The following is a 21986-nucleotide window of genomic DNA, read 5'->3' on the forward strand; positions in this document are numbered from 1 at the left end:
AGAGCAAGACACAGGTCGATATACCTGTTCGCATTCCTAGCTAAGTGGGCTCAAGAAGGCAACTTACCTGACGCATTAAAATAGAAAATGGTATAACATAAACACGGAAACCTTTAACTTTCCAAAGAAAGCAGGAGCTTTGAACGGACACCGAAACTGAAGTATTTCTGACAAATTTAAATGTGGCAAGATAGGCGTGTACTCGTCTTCCAGAGCCGTATTTGAACATTTTAAGATTTCTTATCGCTTCCATGAGACTGTAGTTCTAATTCAAGGGTCAGTATGAGTCAACAACAAAGCATATATTAGCAATAGAGCCTTGTACCGGAAGTAAGGTGGTCACTGGTGTTGGACACCACCCGGTTTGTGTTTAAAGTTTCATTGCTTCTCCAAGGATTGTCTCCAACCTGGATTGCCTGTGGAATTATACCCCCTCTGCCAGTCAGGAGTGAGCGTGCAGTACGCAAGCGGGCATCATCAGCTGCTGGTTCCCCATCTTCACCTTTCAATTTCAGCCGCCATGTCATTGACGCGTACGAAGTAGTATCTTTCTCAGAAACAAGCCCTGCAAATCTGGCTAGTTTTGCTTGACCTTCATCAAGAAGACTACGGAGTCGTATGCGATCAAGTATTTCAGGGTCCTGCAATAATCGTAAAGAATAAGTAACGGTCAAAAGAAAGCAGCTATAGTCATACGCACCGCAGTAACGGCCCACTGCTCGAGTTCGCCCGTACGTCGCGCAACATCGCTTAACTGCCAAAGACGCTCGTCTCTCTCAGACGCCAACGTCGCCTCGACTTTCTGCCAGGCTTCGCGTTCCTCGGTCATCGCCTTCTGTAAGTTCGCCACCTTTTCACGCTGCTCAGTCATCGCCTTCTGTAAGTTCGCCACCGTTTCACGCTCCTCGGTCATCGCCTTCTGTAAGTTCGCCACCGTTTCAGTCAAGAGTGCCTGTGAATTAAACCGTCAGAGGCAAGTCAAGAGGAAAGCCGATTGAATGGGATCAATACCAAAGGATCAGAAGGAGTCGACGAGCCACCAACGGAGGCTGCGCCACTCTTCTGTGAATTGCCTTTCTTCCGCTGCGGTTTCTTTGGCTTTGTATCTGGGATGGATAAACAATTCGAAAAATCATTAATAACTCACAACCAGAGTGGAATGAAGGAGATACCTTCTTCCTGAAGTAACTCGGCCAAGGCAAGTTGACGTTGCAACTGAGTGACTTTTTCTTGCAGCATGGTATTCTCTTCGGTCAGTTGATTATTGGTTGTGACTTTTTGCTCGTAGTTCTTAACCAAGCGAAACATGGGGTGAGCGGAAGTGACGTTGACCATGCAAAGTCCCGTCTCGCCTGCAAAAATGGTGCTGAGGGAAGCATTCGCTGGAGCTGGCATTCCGACAGAACTTGAAGTCGTGACTGGTTAATAAGTCAGCTTCTATGTGACGGTCACAATTTTGATCCCACCTGGTGCCGGCAGGTCGACCTGGCAGGGCCTGTTGTAACACTGTGCCCTACCGTACCATACAAGGGACACATACATCGAGTCGTATGGAGCGTATCAGCGGACCCGCTGTGCCCAAAGTAGTATTAGTTTCATCATTGTCCACTTGTGAATTGTCTATATCACCCGACTCTGAAAACAAGTCCCCCAGACGTACACTGTTGTCCTCTGAGGCGGAAGCATCGTTGTAGAGCTGTAGGGCATTTGGTGGAGCCAATGAATCGGAGTCAACAAAAAGCTCGCCCAATGTGCTGTCCACATCCGAATTGTTTGCGGAATTACTTTCGCTTGAGAAGAGATCTCCAAGAACGCTATTGGAAGCTGACGGAGAGTTGTTGACCACCATGTGATCTGGAGAATCTATTATGAAGAGTTCGCCAAGAGCCGACTCATCGCTGTCGCCTCTGGGCGAGCATTCTGAACCAATAAAATAGTCCCCTAGTGCGCTGCTAGAGTCATAGTCTGAGTGATTTCCTGCTTCTTGTGTAATGTATTTGGCATGTCTTTGGTTGTAGCTGATAGTGTCTATTAGACAGACCCGATACATCAATGAAGTCCAAAACTTTGCTCAAAATGCATTTACGCACCCGACGCTTTCTTTTCGCTTGACTTTCCACGTCTAACAATAGTTGTGTTAACCCTCTGACCCACTAGTTTGCGGGACAAACTGGGTTCTGTTTCCAGACGTTCGGCATCTTCGTCGACTTCTGGCGAGTATTCGACATCTTTGTGCGATGTTGACGAACGGTCGGCGAATTGACTGTTGTTACGTGTACGTGTGTATCCAGCCATACTCTCTAATATGTTTACATGGTTGGCCGACTGATCCTGCTCAAGAAGTTTGACTTCGTGGCGATGGCGCGAACCATTGAACCGTGGTGTTGGAGAAACCGATGGGGTGTAACTCTGGTTGCTGTCTTTGTCGAAACACCAATCTTTCGGGCGATGTTTGGAATGATGGAAGTCCGGAGCGTCAAAAATAACAGGAGGCATAGGACCCAAAGAAGGAGGGGTTTCGTGCGGTAATGTTGTCGCAGCTTTGAAGCTGTGTGCAGCCACGACTTCAGCTTGGAGAGCTCTAGAAGACTAGAAAAAGGTTTTAGGATACCACATTCTACAGTTGGATCTCTGAAGAAAGGATTCAAGGCAGTGTAGAATCAGTTACTAGAAGCGAACATTAAACAAAGTAAGGACCTGTTTGTTGAACTTTGAAGTGTACTAGTGAATAATCAACATACTAGATCTTAATCAAAAGAGCACTGAAACATTGCATTGAAATAAAAGAAATTGGACGAGAGCTTAGGATTCTTGAGTCAACCTTTGATGATGATGTCAAGGCAAACTTTTCAGAAAACACCTCAAAACTAAAAAAAAAAAAAAGAGAAAAAAAAGATTAAAAACACCTCAAGAAGATTTGAAAAAAACTGAGTTCTCACCCGTCCGACAAGCGCCGGGTAGATTACATAATTAGCAATGTGACATAATGTGACGCGTGACTCTTGGAGGAACCACATCTGTTTTTAGTAAACGCATCATAGACAGCAAAGACCATCTCCCAAAGTCAGCGCTCATCCGCAGCGACGTCTGCGCTTTCGACCTTCTATAAAACCCCTGGGACGGGGAACTCTACCACGAAGAGCTCTCTACGCAATGATTGGAGAGGGTGCGGGCTCACGACTTCCGACATGGCTTCTTCTGGTCGCAGGTTTATCAACGGTCGTCGCCGTGCTCGTCTCGATGATGTCCATATTTCTGCAGTTGCGGAACTATAGGAAACCGTCACTGCAGCGGTGAGTTATTTTTTCTTTATAAATGGTATTTTCTGTGCTCGTAGCTGATCTGCCTCTTCAGTATGGTTGTGCGGATCATGCTCATGGTGCCACTCTATGCCATAGCCTCGCTCATATCTCTGTTCTCAGTGGAAGCCGCTTTCGTGATTGACGCGATTAGAGATATATACGAGGTGAGGCATATTATTCTTTCGTGAGCCCGGCACGCCTTGCTTTTGGCGTCGACATCCTGTGCTGGTGGTCTGGTGCAATGGGGTTGGTTCAAACTGCGAACGAAAACATTATCGTCAGTCTAGCCCAAAAAAGCAATATTCTGCCAATATCTACTCGATTGAGTGTGCAAGGAAATCAGGATGCTTCGCGACGGTCGTTGATGTTTACACTCCCCGCTCGACCAGGCATTCGGAATGCATCTGTTTCGTGGCCTTTTGCTGCGCAGATGACAAACATCATCAGCGCTACGGAGATGTCTTTGCGAGACTCGAGCTCAATCCCTAATATCTTTCGTATAACTGACCACCTATCTAGGCCTTTGTAATTTATTGCTTTTTCGTTCTTCTCCTATCATATCTCGGCGGGGAGCGCTCTCTCCTTATTCTTCTACATGGACGACCTCCGAAAGAACCTGTATTTCCTATCAACCTTATCAAACACGAAATCGATGTTTCGGATCCGTACACTTTTCTCTTTCTCAAACGTGGAATACTTCGTGAGTACTTAAATTGAACCTGAGTTCCATCAATCCTTCCTCCTAACCCTATTATAGAATACGTGCAGGTAAAGCCTGTTCTCGCTGCAGCAACCTTGATCCTCAAAGCCGTCGGCAAATACAACGAAGGCGATTTCCGTGCCAACTCAGGTTATCTCTATGTCAGCATTGTATACAATGTCAGTATATGTCTAAGCTTATACTGCTTGGCTATGTTCTGGGTGTGCGTTAACGACGATCTTAAACCATTCCGGTGAGTATTCATAACCCTCGTTCAAAATATGCTGCTGACGTCATATGTAGTCCTGTGCCAAAATTCCTCTGCGTGAAAGGAATCCTCTTCTTTTCTTTTTGGCAATCTATTGCCATATCCACACTCGTGGCCGCCCGCATCATCACCAAGCTTGGTCCATACACCGATCCGGAGCCTGTGTCAGTTGGTATCAACGACCTGCTAATTTGCGTGGAAATGCCGTTTTTTGCTTTTGCTCACATGTACGCGTTTTCATATAAAGACTTTGTGGACCCGACACACACCTTTGTTGCACGTATGCCCATGTTGTACGCTTTCCGCGATGCGTTTGGTCTATTGGACGTAGTGGAGGATACCAAGGCTACACTCCGTGGAGAGGGTATGGACTATCGAGAATTCGAACCTGCTGAAGGATTCATGCACCAAGGTGCCGGACGCGATCGTCGTATACGGGCAGGGCTGAGGTACAGCAAGGGAGGGCAGCGAAAATACTGGCTACCGAAAGTTACGGAAGATACACAACCTCCTGGACGCACAGAAAGGGTCGTGAACAAGGTCATTAAAAAAGTGGCTGGGGCAAACCAAGCAGAGACCGTCACCGCACCACTGCTTCCTCAAGATGCAGAGGACGTTGTACATCTTGCTCCCGACTTGCAAGATTCCACCGGCGAGAACATCTGGGGCGATCCAACTGTTGAAGATGGCTACGAGTTACCTTTTGGCGAAATCGATGAAGCAGATGAAGAGCTGTTTGCTCATAGCAAGCAATACCTTTTTGGCGACTACAATTACCCGTGTATTGACGTCAGCACAGAGTCTGCCCGGAGGTTGATGTGGACGGAAGAGGAACGGGTGTTGCGGGACGAGCGAGGGGCGTGGTTCTCGCCTATCAGAGGAGCACAAGGTCAGGCGGAATTGCAAAACAGGACACGCCCCGTATGGGAGGGGTACGGTGCCGTTGATAACTCGCAGCTACATCCACAGAGCAGGAAACTCCAGGCCAAGTCACCCGATCGCTTCTACAGTGACGACAGTCCTGAGGACCAGCGGCTCATCGACCACGATGCGAAGCCCACGGAGCCCACGGATGTCTCGCTGCGTTGGACGAAGGCGAAGAGCCCCACCGGTAGTCGGCTGGGGTCTTCTTCGTTATCACAGTCGCCTGCGCGCAATATACGAAGCGTTCAGCAGCAGTCGGCGCGACACACGCCTGCGTCTTCGGTAGCGAGTGGGAGTGGCAGCGGAAGCAGCCGATGGGGGGCCGACATACGATCGCCACCATCGCTCTCGCGAGAGAACTCACGCGTTAAGGCAGGTGGGTCGCCTGTGCTACCACCAGACGCAGTGGATCTAGTGGTGGAAGACAAGGCAGCCGAGGAGGATCTGATGCGTGAGAGAAGGAAGGGCGAGCCAGCGACACGCGGCGGCTCAGGGCTGAGAAAGATCTATCGCCGAGGTTTTGTGGCGCAAGGCGAGGATGGGGAACGCGCAGAAGGAGAGGTTGAAGTTGAGGAGCGCGCAGAGAATGCTGAGGATGCCCGCCGAATGGAAGTTGGCGAGCAGCTTGTGCATACCATCGGCGATGATAGCGGCGATGATGAGGGAAGAGGCTTCCCCGCGCCCAGTGGGCACTCAGATTGGGCACAGGACGTCCAAGTGGAAGGCGTCGTCGCCAGGACGGGGACTCCTCCTCTGCACGCCCGTGTACAAGCACATCACTATCATGATATCCCCGACGATGACAATCCGTGGGCATAATGTTTTCTCCGTCGTCTTCATTTTTCTCCATCTAACTTTCATCTGTACTATGTTCAACATCAAATGCGATTCCCTCGGTACGGTCGGTATTTGGTGCTCTTTTTCCTGCGTTTGTATTATTAGTAACCGCTTTCTAGTACTAGTAGAGTTTTATGAATCGCTTTCGTGTTTTGGCAGCCATCTTTTGTTACGACTCTTCTCTGTGAACACCCGGGTGATAGCATATATCTACCATTGGTGAGCCCACAACTATGATATTGAACAGCCGTGGCACTTAACTCGTCTTCAACTCGGTGCCAAATTAACTTCACCTCATGGTATTTGCATGGCATTCTCGTAAAGCTTAAATCTGACAATTCTCAGTGTCATTTATTACTTCGAGCGTACTCCGTGCAGGTCCTGCGAATGGACGACCTCGCTCGTTCCCATTGAAGCTAAGATTAAACGCTGAAGGTACTGTTCGTCCCAAAGGGTCTAAACCATTTACCTCGAGGCAGACCAAAAAATGGGGTATACGTATTCGATATCTGGGGATTTCTCAATGGTTGGTCACCAGTGTTGTATATGATCATTTTTCTTCGGCAGTGCTCTCTCTACATCAGGCAATTATATATTAACCACTTTGGAAAGTGCTTGTCCCTGCGGAGAAAAGGTGTCCATAGTTCTGGGATTTCCGAATTATCGCAGTTGAGGTCCTTTCTAAAGCATCTTGCATCTCATAACATATGAATACTCTATATACTTTTACCACTATGATCATCATCAAATCACTTATTTTTATACCTCGCGCAAACAGAACATCATTTGTTGTAACTTAGTACTCGCGCCAGTCTGTTCATATAGCTAAGGTCATTATGGACTGGAAAATTCGTTTAAATGGTAAGTTGAATGATGATGTTTAAGCTTGAACAGTGGCAGCTTGAACGTAAACTGTCCTACAATTACGTTGAATTCAAACCATCCTGCAGCCTCCAACTTGTCAGTGTAGCCTACATTTTCACTTCTTCAATTACACAGGGACTGGGCGCTAGCCAAACAAAGGGTCTGTCGGATGCAACGTGGTTGAACAACTTGATTTAGTGGCTTAGTCCAAGCTGGACCCACAGGTCATGCGTGGCTGTGTCATCCATCGAACTTGCTCGTTGTTTTGCTCTGTTTTACAGTAATTACAACCAACATGATACTCAGAACAACATGGTGCCAAAGTTATTGCCATTTGAAGCGGCTGAAGGAGAGTTATTTTAGACCCATAGACTCAAGGAACGTGTCTACCACAGGTGGCCCAATGCTGTTCTACTAGTTGAATACTATAACCCCAGGATTCGAGATCGTCATGCTTCCCTTTTCGGCGGCTTACAAGTGCAGACTTCAATTTAGATAAGGTATGCGAGCTGCGCAAAGGACAGTCACGCTGCAATATTAATGGCTGAACGGAGGTGTATGGCGTCACTTTAATGCAACATCTGGAAGCTAAAGTTAACTGCCATGCAAATAGCGCAGCGAATAGCCTGAACTTTTGGCATCAGAAAGAAGGTGCATTGCACAATGCTTCGAGATCACGGTATTCTATTCGATGCGATATCTTCCGTTGTATCAGATGAAGTGGCATAATTCTTATACCGAACGATAGATGTCGGACACTGCGTCCAGGTTAGATTTTCTTAAGAGCAGACCAAAGACCGATTATGAAGGATCCAACCATTATAGAAACAAGACCCGACGAGTTTGAAAAACCCGCCCTTTCCGTAGCGTACTGACCTGTTCAAAGAAGTTTGTGGGCGCAGTAAAGTCCTTAACCTAACCATTGTTATTAAAATTTACGCATCTGTTTTTCAAACCCGCTCCTTTACCCACCCTGCACAGTACCACCAAGCTAGTTAATGTATGCAGCAAACCGTAAGGATCTCCATCTGGACCAGAAGTTGCATTTTTGCACCAGTTCCGCACATTAGATAAGCGACATGAAACAGAGAAAATTGTCTGGACAGTGGACACGTACGTCTCTATCGCACACCTTCTGAGCCGAGAATCCACCCCTCCAAGCGTGAACCTTCATTCTTGTATTTGTAGCCGTCAGGTTAATTTTGGGTGAAACTAGAGCTTGACGGTTTTCTTTGCAGGGGACATCAGTCAAAGACGAAGTGCCATGGACATACAAAAACATCGCGGATATGATTTATCTAGGCTTGCGAGTTCCGAGCTAGCCATCGTAGAGTCCTACAATGAGCCACCTGTTTTGGCGTAGAGCATTGACATAGATCCTAGTCCAGAGTGGCGCCAGTCTAGCGTAGTTTGTGTGCGGACGCTCAGTCTGCGGACCTTACGGGTGCATCGCCGGTTGTGAGTTGGAGCTCAGGTACAGGCTGAACCAAGCTTGCCGAGGACCATTTTGGGTCCTTCGGCTTCAGGGAGACTTTAGATGGCTGAACTCGTGAGAGACTTGGGCGAGGCTGTGCCTTCGAATTAGGCGGATCGTCCGATCACGATGTGAGGACAAAATCCAAGTGCCTACAGACATCATAGCGCATCATGGGACAGCACCCATGGACATTCCTCGACGTAGAAAGAACCCCATCGAGACGACAAGTACTGGCTGGAGTGAGAAGGAAGCAGGCCAATGATTGATGTTGGAAATTTTGGTTGCTGCGTAGCATGGAGTAGGCTTTATTATAGATATGAGGCCAGCAAAAGAATATTTTATCTCATGGATGGGTAATTTGAAGCATGGGTGTAGAGTGCAGAAATGCCAGACGACGATAGAACGAGCAAGATATGACACAATGCTTGTGGGTTCTGAATCGATAAGCAGAGCAGAGTGATGGAATGTGCGAAGTGGCTGTCTCGCAGAAGATAGAAATGCCTAATTGGAATAATATTTATATATATAAGTGTTCCGCTCCCGCTTTGAATCAGGAGTCTTTGTATAGAACACTCACCGAAGAAGTGGGAATGAGTTGAAACTCGACTTTTCTTCTTTTGTGGCCGTGGTCAAGAATCAGGCGATGGGGATATAGGACAACTTCCTTTTTTGAAAGAATCCCACGATCAAATTTCCCTCAAGCTGGCATGCTCAGACCTGAAATGTCTCTTGACTGAACACGATGCGTTGTTATTGTGCCTATGCTCAACACATTCATCCACTGACATTGATCAACATACTTTCCTTTGCTCCAAGCGTTTGCACTATTCCCGAATCCCAAGGATCTCGAGATCTCTAGCGCATTGCTTGGTTTCGACAGCCGGGAGCCCGAGTGGCCTCTGAATCCGAGTCGACTCTGGATTTCGGAGTCGAAGTACAAGTCGCCTGATCCTGGCGATCATTACTGTTAAACTGACTTGGACTCGAGATGGGATGACTTCGGCCCATTGTGCTGGAGCGCCTCGAGGACCTGAAGCACTTGGGTATTATACCCATCAAACGTGCAGGGGCTTATTTCGCTGGGATATTCATAGACCCATCCCTTCCAATTCCGTGATGCGTAGTAATCCGACTGACACCCTTTACATATGAGCGAGTCAGCTAATCAATGGGCCTATGAACCAATTTGTGCCTTCGGACCAGGAATTTGATGGGAAGAGTAAAAAGACTCCTACAGGCTACATGATCATCACAGATTTATTGACCGGGTTTAACTCATGTAAAGCAAGGTACAAAAGCCAGGAGATGACGCTTGTTGAAATGCACTTTCTCCACCCCCTCTCCTTCGGTCCCCCTCCCTAGCAAATCGAAATGTAGGCTCCCTCATATTTTAGATCTTCTAATGTCTGATCATCTAGCCTATTGCGTCATTTCGTCTAGGCCTCACAGTCCATTGTCGATTGTACGCCTCGTCGTGAGCACAGATGGAGAGCAATACAGAGTCGTGGACGTGTCTGGTGCCCCAGACGGAAACTGGATTCGTCGACGTATACTGGCGAAGGTGAATGCAGTCAACGTCACTTCAACGCGCATCCTGAACACTCATCACGAAGTATACATAGCTCACCATCCCTGAGCATCTACACTCTCACTTCTCAATCTATCCATCAGAAGCTGGCTCCCTAGCGTTGGGAGGGGCTCTAAGCGACAGACGGCTTTTTTTACACTGCCGTGAAAGCGGGGATCCGTCAGGTTCTCTGAAATTCTTCGTCTCTACCTCTCCGGATCGACGTCTACCGTCTGACCCCGGTTTTGCCAGCCAAATATTTCCGGTTAGTGTGAATCCCCACCTTCTCAATGAATCACCCCACTCAGAACTCATCAAGGTCACTAAATGATAGGCACTTTAAATGATTGGATTAATCCCTATTTCCTCCTCTCTTACCCACCAATGACCGTTACACATCACCCATCCATTGGATAAAATTCGAAGATCCACCCTATCTTCATTCATCACTTGATATTCCAGATTCGATTCACCCCGCACACCATGCGCATGCCCCGATGAACGCACTACACCGTTCCACGCTCCACGATTTACCCCCTGTACAACTTACATGACACCCCCAAGTTCCTTAACCACTGTATATTAGCAACAATCACAATGCGGCGATGTACGAATAATGGGAATAGACTGGCATTTAATTTCTTGATCTTTCTCAGTGACGCTCTTAACGTGCATCAATGGGCATCTTAACGCTGTCAATTGGGTAGTCACCAGGTTGGCTGAAGGCGTGGTAGCTGATCCCATACTGGGCAGCTACCTATCTGGTTCATCCCGCCTCCTGTTTCAGGTTTGGTCAATAATACTTACGCCTGTGTGTAATTCTGATCTCTCGGCCGGATTTGTTCTGTGGGATCTGCCTGTCCACAGGCTCCTCGTAGTTTGAGATCCTCGGCCGAGCAAGAACAGAGACATGACCAAATCGCCAGAACTCCTCGAGAAGACAACCTTCGTGCGGTACTATCTTTCCGCGAGGCCTTGTTCTGCAAGCGAGCTCCTTACCAAGCCTTGGGTCTTCCTAATTCCAATTTGAAGCATTACTCACTCTATGATTCACCGATTCTTCCGGCAAATGCGAGTTTTGTGGATGCAGCCAATAATGTTCATCAGCTCGTGGCCGCACGACCTACATCTCGAAGGAGGTAATAACATGTATCTTGTACTTGATTTGATCGAGACGACAATGAAATCGTAATCAAATGAAGTGTTTTATTGCCTTCTCTGATAAGTCAACGTGATTCAAGGTTGCTGGGAAGGTTGCTTCAAGCTCTGGTAATGTAGATGGACCGTTGAATCTGATCTTATCTGAACATATGACGATAGTCATGGGTTTAGGCGCCGAGATATTGACGTTCGATCAAGGCCTCATGGTGGACCTTGCAGCCAAATTATCATGTTCGATAACCAGATTTTGGAGCCATCGCCGTGCATTTCAACTGGGCAAGGGTGAAGACTACCCAGACTTTTGAATCTCAAATTGCTTGTTCTTTTGTTGCCATTAGCCTTCGTTAAGAAATACAGAATAGACCGTCTATCGGAATCTTGACAGACAACATAGGGGACAGGTACCAGGTTGGATTCAGGATGCCATTAGTATAATATGATGAACCACAGATTCAACGCTCTATATAACTAGCCATGGAATGCTCGCGTCTTACCGACCTAAAACGCGGAGATTCGAGGAGATTGGACGACAGGTAATTCTCGAGTGTTAAGCAAGTGCGAACCAGACCACCGCCGGTAGAAGCCACCACAGATTCGGAAACTAAACCAAACCCGCAACAAGTCACAAGCCAGCCGAGATGGCATGGGCAATAGATTTGTGGTGTTAGCGACCCGAGAGTTACGGCAGAGAGTCCTATTGCCACTTGAATAATACAGCAAGTCAAACCTGAGCTATACTATTCCACTCGGATTTTGGTGGGTTATGATGCAACCGACGCTTGTAATACAGTACGGATCCGGAATAAATTACAGAGCCGCTACACATATATTCATTCTTGCAAATTTGAGCGTCCTCTAACGTCGGAAGTAAGCATGATGTATATTCCTGGGGCTTGGTGAGGAGCCGAGCGGCGAAACGGACTTGAGTCCTTCTCAGGTTAGGAAACGTGGTATAAATTGTGTGTCAATTCTAGTTGTTATGTTGTATACAAGTCCCCTCGTTGAATTGATATAGATATCCCTCAGACTCTATTCTTAAAGTTGAGTTTTATAGAAAGACGGACCACTGCATCCGACAATGGCACCCGTTTCTTTGATTCGCCACCATGTTTGCAGCCACAGGAGGGGCACAGTGTTTAATTTTAACAACTTCATTCTCTATTGTATTCTGGAATAATTCAGATTGATGTGCGAACCAATTTACTGATGGTGCACACTTCCAAAGAGCGGCGGAAAAAAGGAGCCATGAGCAGAAGGAATTAACCAGGTACGTTTTTGTTGACTCATCCTGTTTCTGCGGCCTGCCAGTTATAATCTATATCAATCTTACTTTCCTTTTGTGTATTTCCTTTAGTTCCGTCCTTTAAATACATCAGCAGCGTATTTGCAGAAGGATGGCCGTAGTCCAGGAACATACTTCAGCGCAGCTTAGACTGATTATGTTGTTTCCCGTTTAGGTTTAATGGGCGCCTAAGGCATCGATCAAATCCTTATCCATTAATACTTCTGATTCGACCTGAGTCATTAGAACTTGACCTGCAGCACTTTATTCCACTGTTGATTCTCTGAATGCGCAGAAATTCGCATGGAAGGGTGAAGAAACGCCGTTCTGACAATCGCTCGTACGCGATCATGGTTTCCACGTTCATAATCCAGAAGATTGTCGAGTTGCTGAGACCTACAATTTATTTACAGCAAATAAAATGTAAGTCTGTGAGATCTTCTGGGAAATCATCATGTTATTACGGCTGATTATCAGGTATGTATAAACTCGACACCTATCCAGTTGCGCGGTGGCCATGATTAACGATCAACCGCGAAGGCCGATTTCGTTGCTTCTTAATGAGTTTTCTAGGTAACAAGGAGGTCAAATTATGCCAGCTGCGACTTAAATACCCCATTTTGCAAGTCAGCGCAAGCTGAAAATAAGCATATGACGAGAGCGCTACGCCCCCGGACAGTATGACCAGGCCAGACCAAACTCAAATTCGAAACACATCGAAGTTTCCCAAGTTCTCCGGCACATAGAATTCCGACTGCTTGTCAATTTGAGTTATCTTGGATTTTGAGCACACATTGAGTAAGACTTAGAATGTCACTTCTGGAATTGCGGTGCTAGTCAATTCCGAAGGGACAATGATAATGGCCTTCGAAGTTCGACGATTCCCATGTACAACTTTTGCTCAACGATCCATAGGGAGCTATCCGCTGGTCTTTGTCCCGAGAATCAGCCGACTGTTGTAAAGTTTCTTTATACGTCAAAGGACAAGGATGTCCAGGCGTCCTTACTTGGGTAGTGGTCAGCAATCAAATTGGAAGATCAATTGCTAAAGCGGGTAAGCATCTTCCAATGACTTCAATTTGAGGACCCTCGAATCTGGCTGTCACTTGTCAATTTGACCGTCCAACGTCAGTGTTCTTTCGCGACTTCCTGAGCCGCAGGTCTGAATCATGCGCGGCAGTACGCACTACAGGAGTGATCGATACAAAGATGTAAGCCTGCTCTTACACTATTTATTTGGTCGTTACAACATGAATGAAATTTGATTAACAGCTTGGTTGTCGGTGATAGGATTGGTGGAGTCGGGAATCGAATCGAATCGAGGGAATACTAGGGAATCAAAAATAAACAGCCCAAAGGTGATAATCCACAGGACAAACATATATGAAGCGTGGCACGCCGTACCAGCGCTATTCCAACCGTAGACCCCAAAGTTCTAAACGGCGTACTTCTGGGTCCACTCCTGGCTCACTCGCTGAGCGTCCGCTTCGTTCTCCTTGTAGTGTTTTGCAACATCGGTGGCGAGGGGATCATCGGGATTAGGAGCACTTAGGAGGGCTTGAACGGACAGCAGGACCGTTCGGATTTGGAGGGCGGGTGACCATTTGTCTAGAGAAGGGAAGGACAGAAGGGTCGGTATCTCATGGACAAAAGGGTTGACACATCGGTGGGGATGGCGTACCTTTCAGAATATCCAGGCATATCCGTCCAAGCTTATCTATACAGGGGTATAGACGGTATGAATGGCGGAAGATCGTGAGTTTTGACAGACTAGGGGTATTGGGTGGATGACAAAGGCGCTACTGACCGATATTGGGGTGGTAGATCTTGGTCAAAAACCGCACTTTGGGAGGTGCCATTGGGTATTCTTCAGGTAGAAATAGCTCTAGCTTGAATTTGCCGTCTTTTCGGAGCAATGCGTGTAAATTGATAAGCTATCGAAGCTGGATAAAGAGGAAGAACCTGAGCGTACTTTGGAACGGGCTTCCTCCTGGACCTTCAATTATGACATCAAAGTACCGTAGGTTATCGTCATGTGGGAGGGCAGAGATTCCAGGAGCTGGGTCTGCGACGAGCCTTTCTGTTTCCTTTGAACAGCCGATGGTGAGTTGGTCGCACGATCGCAGTTGAGGATGCAACTTCATCTAACCTTGATAATTCGCTAACAGATGCAAGAGTTTTGATTAAACTGTGATCCAGACCAGTGATTTGAGAAAAGTTGGAAATAAATACCTTTGGAAGAGCCATATGAGATACGTTTCAGCGATTATAGTCCCAACAACTGGCAGAAATAGATAGAGATGAAGGAAGATGGGTGAACAAGTAGAGGAAGCTTCGGGCTCGGCGCAGTTCCTTCGGCATCAGATGACTCATCCATAATGCTTTTGCACAACAAAACATCCTTTGAACAGTTCAAGCAAAATCATTAATTATATTATTATACTAGCATAAAAAGACTGATGTTTTATCTTTCGTAGGTTGCTTTACTTGGATATAAAGATAAATGCTGCAAGACAACTGGGAACTAAGATGTTATTTGAAATGCATACCCTTGACAAGCATGAACAAGCTGATTTGTCATTCTCAAGCTCTGGTCCAATTTGAAACCGAATGCGAGCGCGCCAACTTTCTTTCTTCGCATCATGTCGGGGTTCTTTCCGTCGCTGGAGACATTTGCAAAGGTTCATTTTTCATTTACGTACCGTGATATTAATTAAACGCTGGTGCACAGGGCACATTCGCCACGGTAGCTGGATTGTCGACGTTGAGTTTGTGTCTTCACTGTGGAATTTCATTATGTCAATGATGTTCTGACCAAATGCATTCGCAGGCGTAGGCCTTGTCTATTATGGCCAAAATTATTTGATATACCCTTCAGCATTTCCTCCTGGATCACGTACAGGTACTGGTGGCGCATGAAGGCATCAGATGTCGATTAACATATATCGCTTCCAACAGAGGTTGCGCGCCCTTCCGATTTTGAATTGCCTTACGAGGACCTCGAGCTGAAGACCTCAGACGATGTAACACTGCGGTGTTACTTGCTTCTGCAGAAGAAGGATGTAGGCCACGCAGCAACCTATATGGACATACCTAATTCAGTGACCGAGGATGAGGTCAGTCAGTCGATGCCATCCCAATAACGCTAAGGATTCTAATGACCATCCAGTTTATTGCAAGTAGACCGACAGTTATCATGTTCCACGGCAATGGGGGCAACATGGGGCATCGCATACCCCTCGCAGGGATCTTCTACAGGAAGATGCGCTGTAATGTTCTTATGATGTGTTACAGGGGGTACGGACACTCCGACGGGTCGCCATCAGAAAAAGGTGCGCAGTGCCATATATTCCTCCATGGATGTCAGTGCTCACTTGATATCAGGCTTACGGATAGATGCACAGACAGCACTAGACTACCTCACCTCTAACCCCGTACTCAAGCAGACCGCAATTGTATGCGCCCCATATTGCACAGTCCACTTTTATTAAATAATTAACTTTCGACGCACAGGTTCTGTACGGCCAATCCATTGGCGGCGCCGTCGCGATTGATCTTGCAAGCCGCAACCCCGACAAAATCTGCGCCCTCATCCTCGAAAACACATTCACTTCCCTGCCAAGCCTCGTTCCACATGCACTACCCATACTCGGGCCCTTCTCTTTCCTGTGCCACCAGAAGTGGGACTCGGCGTCCAAGATTCCTCTAATACCCGCCACGACGCCAATTCTGATGTTGAGTGGGGCAAAGGACGAGATTGTACCTCGGGAGCACATGCGCGCGCTATGGGAGGCTGTAGCGAAGCGCGGTGAAAAGAAGAAGCCAAATGGAAGCGAATATAAGGTGGGACTGGAGCGGGCGAAGTATATGGAATTCGAGAACGGCCAGCACAGTGAGTTTGTCTGGTCAATGGTTATAGATTTTCCTGCTCATTTCTGTAGACAATACCTGTACGCAACCTGGGTACTGGACTGCTGTTGCAGAGTTTGTGGCTAGCCTCGGTGATAGTTATCGCGAGAAGCATCGCACGCCTCCTCGATCGGGCCTATAGGCGCTGCATGCCATGGGAGGGTATTGTCTCCTTCGTGTTTGCTTCTCTTTTGGTGTTTTATTTGTGCTTTTTTTCTTTTACCCTCGGTGCCATTTTTATATTCGGCGTTGCTTTCTTTTCACTTATTTTCAGGGCCCTGTATTATTACTCCATATTCAACTGTACTTGTTCCTTGCATCAATTGTGTGTGATATTTGCTTGAAATTTCACATTGTCTTTTCCTCTCTGCTTGCAATGCCTATGTGGCGACAGGTGAGTGTGCCACGTTTTAGCTTGCGATTCTCTTCTAAATTTTTTTGGTTTACGGAAGGCTGGAGCGAACGCAAATCAAATTAGTCTTGTCGGCGTCAGGTTTTTACGCTAATAAAATACCTTGGGTCTTCACTTTCAGACATCGCGACAATACTGAGCCTAATTTATCTCGCCTTTGCACTGGTACATCAATTAGCATTTGGTGTCAATGTCTAAGATCGATGCGGAGAGACTGAATGCTTGCATGAGAAACTCCGTGGATAACCTGGACATGCAACATCGAAGACGTACGTAGCTTTTGACGTCATTTTTTCTGATATAGAATGAAGGCGACATTTGTATCGTTTTGGTGACTACTTATTACCTCGTATCTCAAGGTCGAGACTCTCGTTACCTTGGAAGTTGGAGTGTATCATGTTATGTGCGTTATCGCCTTCTATTATTGTTCAATGGATGTTAATTTTCATGTTACTTAGTTCCACATGGGATCAAGCTTGAGTCTATGATGCCACGCATCTTGGAAATGTTTTACTTACATACTGTTTGTGACCACGTAGCTCAATGTTTCTAGACACATTTGTGTTATAGGTATGTGGACATCCAGGAAGAACTCAGTTATCAACTTATCGTACTAAGTAGGTATATCTTTCATTTTAAACGTCAAACTGAACATGGACATTCTGCGCTGGTTCTAGTTTAGATATACGCCGTTCTCTGCCGTTGGTTCCACGCTGTCTATCAGTTCAAGCAAATAGCCTAAGCACTAAATCATGGCCATGGTTCTTAAGGTCTTCTCGGAGGGTTCGGAATTTCATACCAGTCCTCCAGGAGCTATACATAGTAATTGTTCCCATATTAATCTTGGGTGGCTTGTGATGTGATGACATTGACATTTGTTAGCTTCGACATGGTTTCATATCGAGTAGCGCACTATCGTGTACGCGGAAATGGTGCCTTGGACCAGGCCAACTTCCAATTATCGCACTGAGAGGCTCCATCCCAGGCTCAACGTATAAAGCGGCAGCTGGCTGTTTTCACAATCGCATCCGGCAGGGGGTGCTCCCACACCATATGGGATTTATATTCCCCTCCATCACACCGATCTTTTTCCCTCCACGGTTTGTGATCTCATAGATCAAATCTGCCGCATTCATTTCACCACTACCGTCATTACTGGTCTTTCTCTATCGCACACTTGCATATATACACACACTCCACGAACAGTCATTCGTTTTGATAATAATGCATTCGTTTGCACCCACATTCGTTATCTCATACTACGCCCTCCTCGCCACGCTCTTCTCCTTTTCGTCTCTTCTCATCGTTCCGGCATACGCAGCGCCCCTCCCGCTGCTTTATGGCTACCGCGGCGACGCAATACAAACATCATCTTCGCCAAGGAGTCATTTATACACCTACAGCGAACTGGCAAACAAATTTCTGATGGACAACGACGCATATCTGACCAATAGCGGCGCGTTAACGATGCCCTGGGAGGGCGGTTACGAGCAAGAACATGCTGCTATGAAGGCGTTTAGCGCTGCAGCTGAGTGGGCGTCTCGGTTCTCTCAATCTCGATATAACCCTCCCCAGCCTCGGCCGGCTCAGCACCAGCACCAACCGCCACAGTTCCAGCCCCCTCAAGCTGACGGCGCGTTCCGCCATTATGTGCACTGCGGCGAGGGATTCACCGCTGCCGATGCAAATTCGAACGGTAACATAGCACTGATGGAGAGGTTTAGGAAGTATGCTGTGTTGAGGAGCGCAGCACTGGCAGATATGAAGAGGAGAATTTTGGATCGTCAGAGAGCTTCGCGAGGGACTACAGAAGCGATTTCAGAGCGTGCTCAGGGTAAGTGTTATTGGTTCACCATTATCGTATTTTGTTGTACTGATTCACTTATTCCTTTTGCTTCTACAGACTAGCTTTCTTCAGCGCCTATTTATCACTTGTACCATCATCGCCATCATGGTGCGTTGACCATTTCTGTCCAATCATGCATTCTGATTTTCTCAACTCGCGGTTTTCATGCAGTCCTTACTCGTTATTTATCTTCTGTACATTCATACTATACACGCCAAACGGATATCAAATCCGTACACAATTCTACGATCCTGCCTCAGCTGCTTTGTACTGCACTCGCATCATGTTGTATTTCCTTGCCGTTTATAAATTTGGACGATTTTGATTGAAAAGGTCTATTGTTTATCAGGCGTACCAAAAGAAAGATGTAAGACAGCAGAGTAAAGAAGTATGGTAATTCCTATGTGAGTGGACCACCATCATTGTCCTATATCTCTAGATCCCTCCTAAGTTTAGCCGCTAGCGCCCGTGGTATGGTTTCGATAGCTGCACAGTCCTTCACTCATTACTGAAGCTTCCCGACTCATTTTTTGTTGCCGGACAGGGTCTAAAGGACCAATATGCTGGCTCGTAGAACTTAGCTCCAGCCTTGCTCCAGCCTCCAGCCCACAATGCAACGCATGTTAGCCCCTGTGTATTATGTTAGGGGTCTCCCAGGGGGGGCGCAATTCTAAAATTTGACAACTGCGCTTTATTAAATTTTGAATCCAGAAACCAAGTCACCAACATAATGAAACAAACTCGGTAGCGTCCAGTCTCCTCTTGGTGAGCCCTAATACCGGCTTCCAACTTCAGACACAACACTTTGAGGCGACTCCGATTGCGCCAAGGTAAAATTTGATCATGTAACAGTCGTTTTTCTGTAAGATTGGGCTCATCAGGAACCAGCACGTTTACGTAATCAAAAGGCTTGGCGCCAAGAGCGGCCAAAATCGACTTCAGAAAAAATCAAAAGTTATGTCGACGGAAATTTAGTACAAACACAAGAATAAATGGTAGAAAGTATCATGTAGAATAACATTTGTGCACTAGATAAGTGTATCTATGGTTTTCAAATGATAGAAACAGACTCTTATGCAGACATATACTCTGCACGTACTTTGGCAATCATATCTGGAGGAAGTGTACGGTGACTATGATATCTCTTGTTTATCCAGTGAACTTGTGGACCAGTTAGACCATGCTCATAGCCTGAAATAAACCTTGCTGATCGGTTTGCATATCTATTGAACATAATTAGTGAAAAGTTAAACTTTTATTTGTGAAAAGTATAAAAGAATACCTTCTAATCTGAAGTAAAGGAATATCATCAAGGCATTGAATTACATTGGCTTCCATTTCATCAATGTTGCTTGTTTTGGGTGTATTACGATAGCGAAGCTTTGCTGCTCCCCAGTATTGTTCAATGAAATTGAGTTCACAATGATATTTCGGATAAAAATCACAGATGTGACCGCGGGAAGTGATCAATTCCTCAAGGCGTGATTTTTGAGCCACAAAGTCAGGTTGCATGAATAGAATACGTCGACAGCAGCAATCAGTCTTGCCTGGTTCGCATTTAAATCCTTCACATTGGGCAAGAAGTCCAGATTCTTTCCAAAGACCTCTTTCCCGGATAATTAATTCCATTCCTTTAAACCATCCGGGCATGGTGGGATGGTTATCATCAAAATAGAAGGACTGTATTTGGCCATTTGGAAGGGTAGTAGTTCGCATTTTGGCACCTCCTTTACGATGAGTCCAATATTGTGATGGATTTTTAGGCATTCTTCTTGCAGATAATGCATCATCAGCACGTTTTTGATGACTTGGGGCATTGTCAAACAAAAAAAGGCCAGTAGCAAATCCATTGGTCCGTCCTTCAAAAATGTCAATTGCATGATCCACCTGATTAATCAAATCATCCGAGGTGAAATATCCATCACGATTTTTTCCTGCTTTGAATAAAATTCGTGCTGATCTAAAATTGATATTTATTAATTCAAACACATATGGATAAAATTTAAATAACATACTCTGAACCATCTTGACTTTGCAATCGGCCCCATTCCACAGTAAGAAATTCTGATGGCATGATTGATGTACCTTCTCCTTTTTTTATTGGAACCGGGTTGGTAGATTTGTGTGACCATACATTTTTACGGCGATCTGTTTCATAGAATGTTGATTCATCATGGGTAATAAGGATAAGGCGAAAGCGCTGGCCAGCAGGAACAGAAAAGCCTGAAAGCTGAGAGTTACAATTTCCATCATTATCATAGGAATACATCCGTTTTTCATAGTCCTTCCAGCGCTTGATAAATTCAATCCGGTACTGCACAACATCTTCCCGCTCATGACCATCTATATACATACCATTTCGTATTTTTCCATATCGCCAACCCATTTTGTGTAGCCATCGTTTGGCAGTAGAAAGATGAATTGATTTTTTTTCAACTCCAAGTTCCTCTAGTTTTTCTTGCATTTCAGGTGTTTGGATAAAGTCCACGATATCTTGAGCACAAATATAGCCAGTTTTTGCAATGCTAGAAAGATGGAGCTGTATTGCCTCTGAAAAATCTTCATCATCAAGAAGAGAAGGCTGAATACGTGTAACACGGCGGAGTGGAAGCTTTCCAGATTTCAAAAACGTGTGGATCCAGCTGCGTATATTCCGAGCATGATTAACCCCACAGCCTTGGGATTTAGCAACTATCAAAGAAGATTCACGCCAACCATAGGAAAGTTGTGGATCAAGATATAAGTTCAACACGCCAACCATTGCAGTAAGTCTTGCTCGAAGAATAATGTCAAGTGTCTTTTCCTTGCTTCGTACAGTCAAGGCTGCACAGACCCGACGAAGTTTTGGAAAGTCTTTGTAGCTGAGTTGATCAAGTATGGCATCAGATTCCGTAGGCAAGCTAAAATCCTCAACCTTTCCACCTGCTTGTAAATGTTGCAAGAAATTATTGACAGTTTCTTGTGCATCCGAAATTGTAGAGTTGGCAGGCAAGTTAGATTGGGGTGGGTCATTATTTGCAATAGGTTGTGCATGATCCAGCTGGGAATTAATATCTCCATCACTTTGTGTATCAGAAGAGCTGTCGGAATCAGATATGGTAATAATATCCACGTTATTTGTATTGACAGTAGTGGCTGAAGAGGTTGCTGTGGAAGGATTTTTTGGTGTCTTTGAAAACCACTCGGAAATGGGGTGTATTCCTTTATCCCTAAGATCCTTTCTTGCTCTCTTCTGTCGACGCTTGGTCCTAGCAGAGTTTTTAAGGTACATTTTTGGCCTATTAGTCCTTTCATTCTCAAGCTCCACTGCAATCCGTTGGGCCTCCAGTAAAATGTTTGAGAATGTTTGTAAATCTGAAGGAGTATTGATCTCTGAGTTCTCTGGCTGCTGTTCCATTTCGCCATCTGATTCAGAATCAGAATCTTCATCTGAAAGA

The 21986-nt window shown here is 45.9% G+C and overlaps 4 protein-coding genes across 4 annotated transcripts; 2 read left to right on the plus strand and 2 right to left on the minus strand.

Moving 5' to 3' along the window:
• Nucleotides 1-230: 230 nt before the first annotated feature.
• JR316_0011685 (uncharacterized protein) lies at nucleotides 231-2496 on the minus strand (the record flags this gene model as incomplete). Its single annotated transcript, XM_047897330.1, has 8 exons — nucleotides 231-265; nucleotides 326-641; nucleotides 701-952; nucleotides 1012-1106; nucleotides 1173-1418; nucleotides 1467-1485; nucleotides 1541-2028; nucleotides 2091-2496. 8 exons carry the CDS (start codon nucleotides 2494-2496, stop codon nucleotides 231-233), a joined length of 1857 nt encoding a protein of 618 aa, XP_047743739.1.
• An 11321-nt stretch (nucleotides 2497-13817) lies between these two features.
• On the minus strand, nucleotides 13818-14629 carry JR316_0011686 (Ubiquitin-conjugating enzyme E2 35; the record flags this gene model as incomplete). Its single annotated transcript, XM_047897331.1, has 5 exons — nucleotides 13818-13990; nucleotides 14064-14099; nucleotides 14190-14285; nucleotides 14355-14526; nucleotides 14615-14629. The coding sequence occupies 5 exons, from the start codon at nucleotides 14627-14629 to the stop codon at nucleotides 13818-13820; spliced, it is 492 nt and encodes a 163-aa protein (XP_047743740.1).
• Nucleotides 14630-15024: 395 nt separating this feature from the next.
• On the plus strand, nucleotides 15025-16433 carry JR316_0011687 (Protein bem46; the record flags this gene model as incomplete). The annotated part of the gene is made up of 8 exons (XM_047897332.1): nucleotides 15025-15063; nucleotides 15114-15150; nucleotides 15213-15284; nucleotides 15341-15498; nucleotides 15552-15714; nucleotides 15767-15837; nucleotides 15896-16274; nucleotides 16324-16433. The coding sequence occupies 8 exons, from the start codon at nucleotides 15025-15027 to the stop codon at nucleotides 16431-16433; spliced, it is 1029 nt and encodes a 342-aa protein (XP_047743741.1).
• A 1494-nt stretch (nucleotides 16434-17927) lies between these two features.
• Nucleotides 17928-18611, plus strand: JR316_0011688 (uncharacterized protein; the record flags this gene model as incomplete). The annotated part of the gene is made up of 2 exons (XM_047897333.1): nucleotides 17928-18537; nucleotides 18607-18611. 2 exons carry the CDS (start codon nucleotides 17928-17930, stop codon nucleotides 18609-18611), a joined length of 615 nt encoding a protein of 204 aa, XP_047743742.1.
• Nucleotides 18612-21986: the final 3375 nt, after the last annotated feature.

This window comes from Psilocybe cubensis, chromosome 11 (assembly GCF_017499595.1).
Source record: "Psilocybe cubensis strain MGC-MH-2018 chromosome 11, whole genome shotgun sequence".
NCBI lineage: Eukaryota > Fungi > Basidiomycota > Agaricomycetes > Agaricales > Agrocybaceae > Psilocybe > Psilocybe cubensis.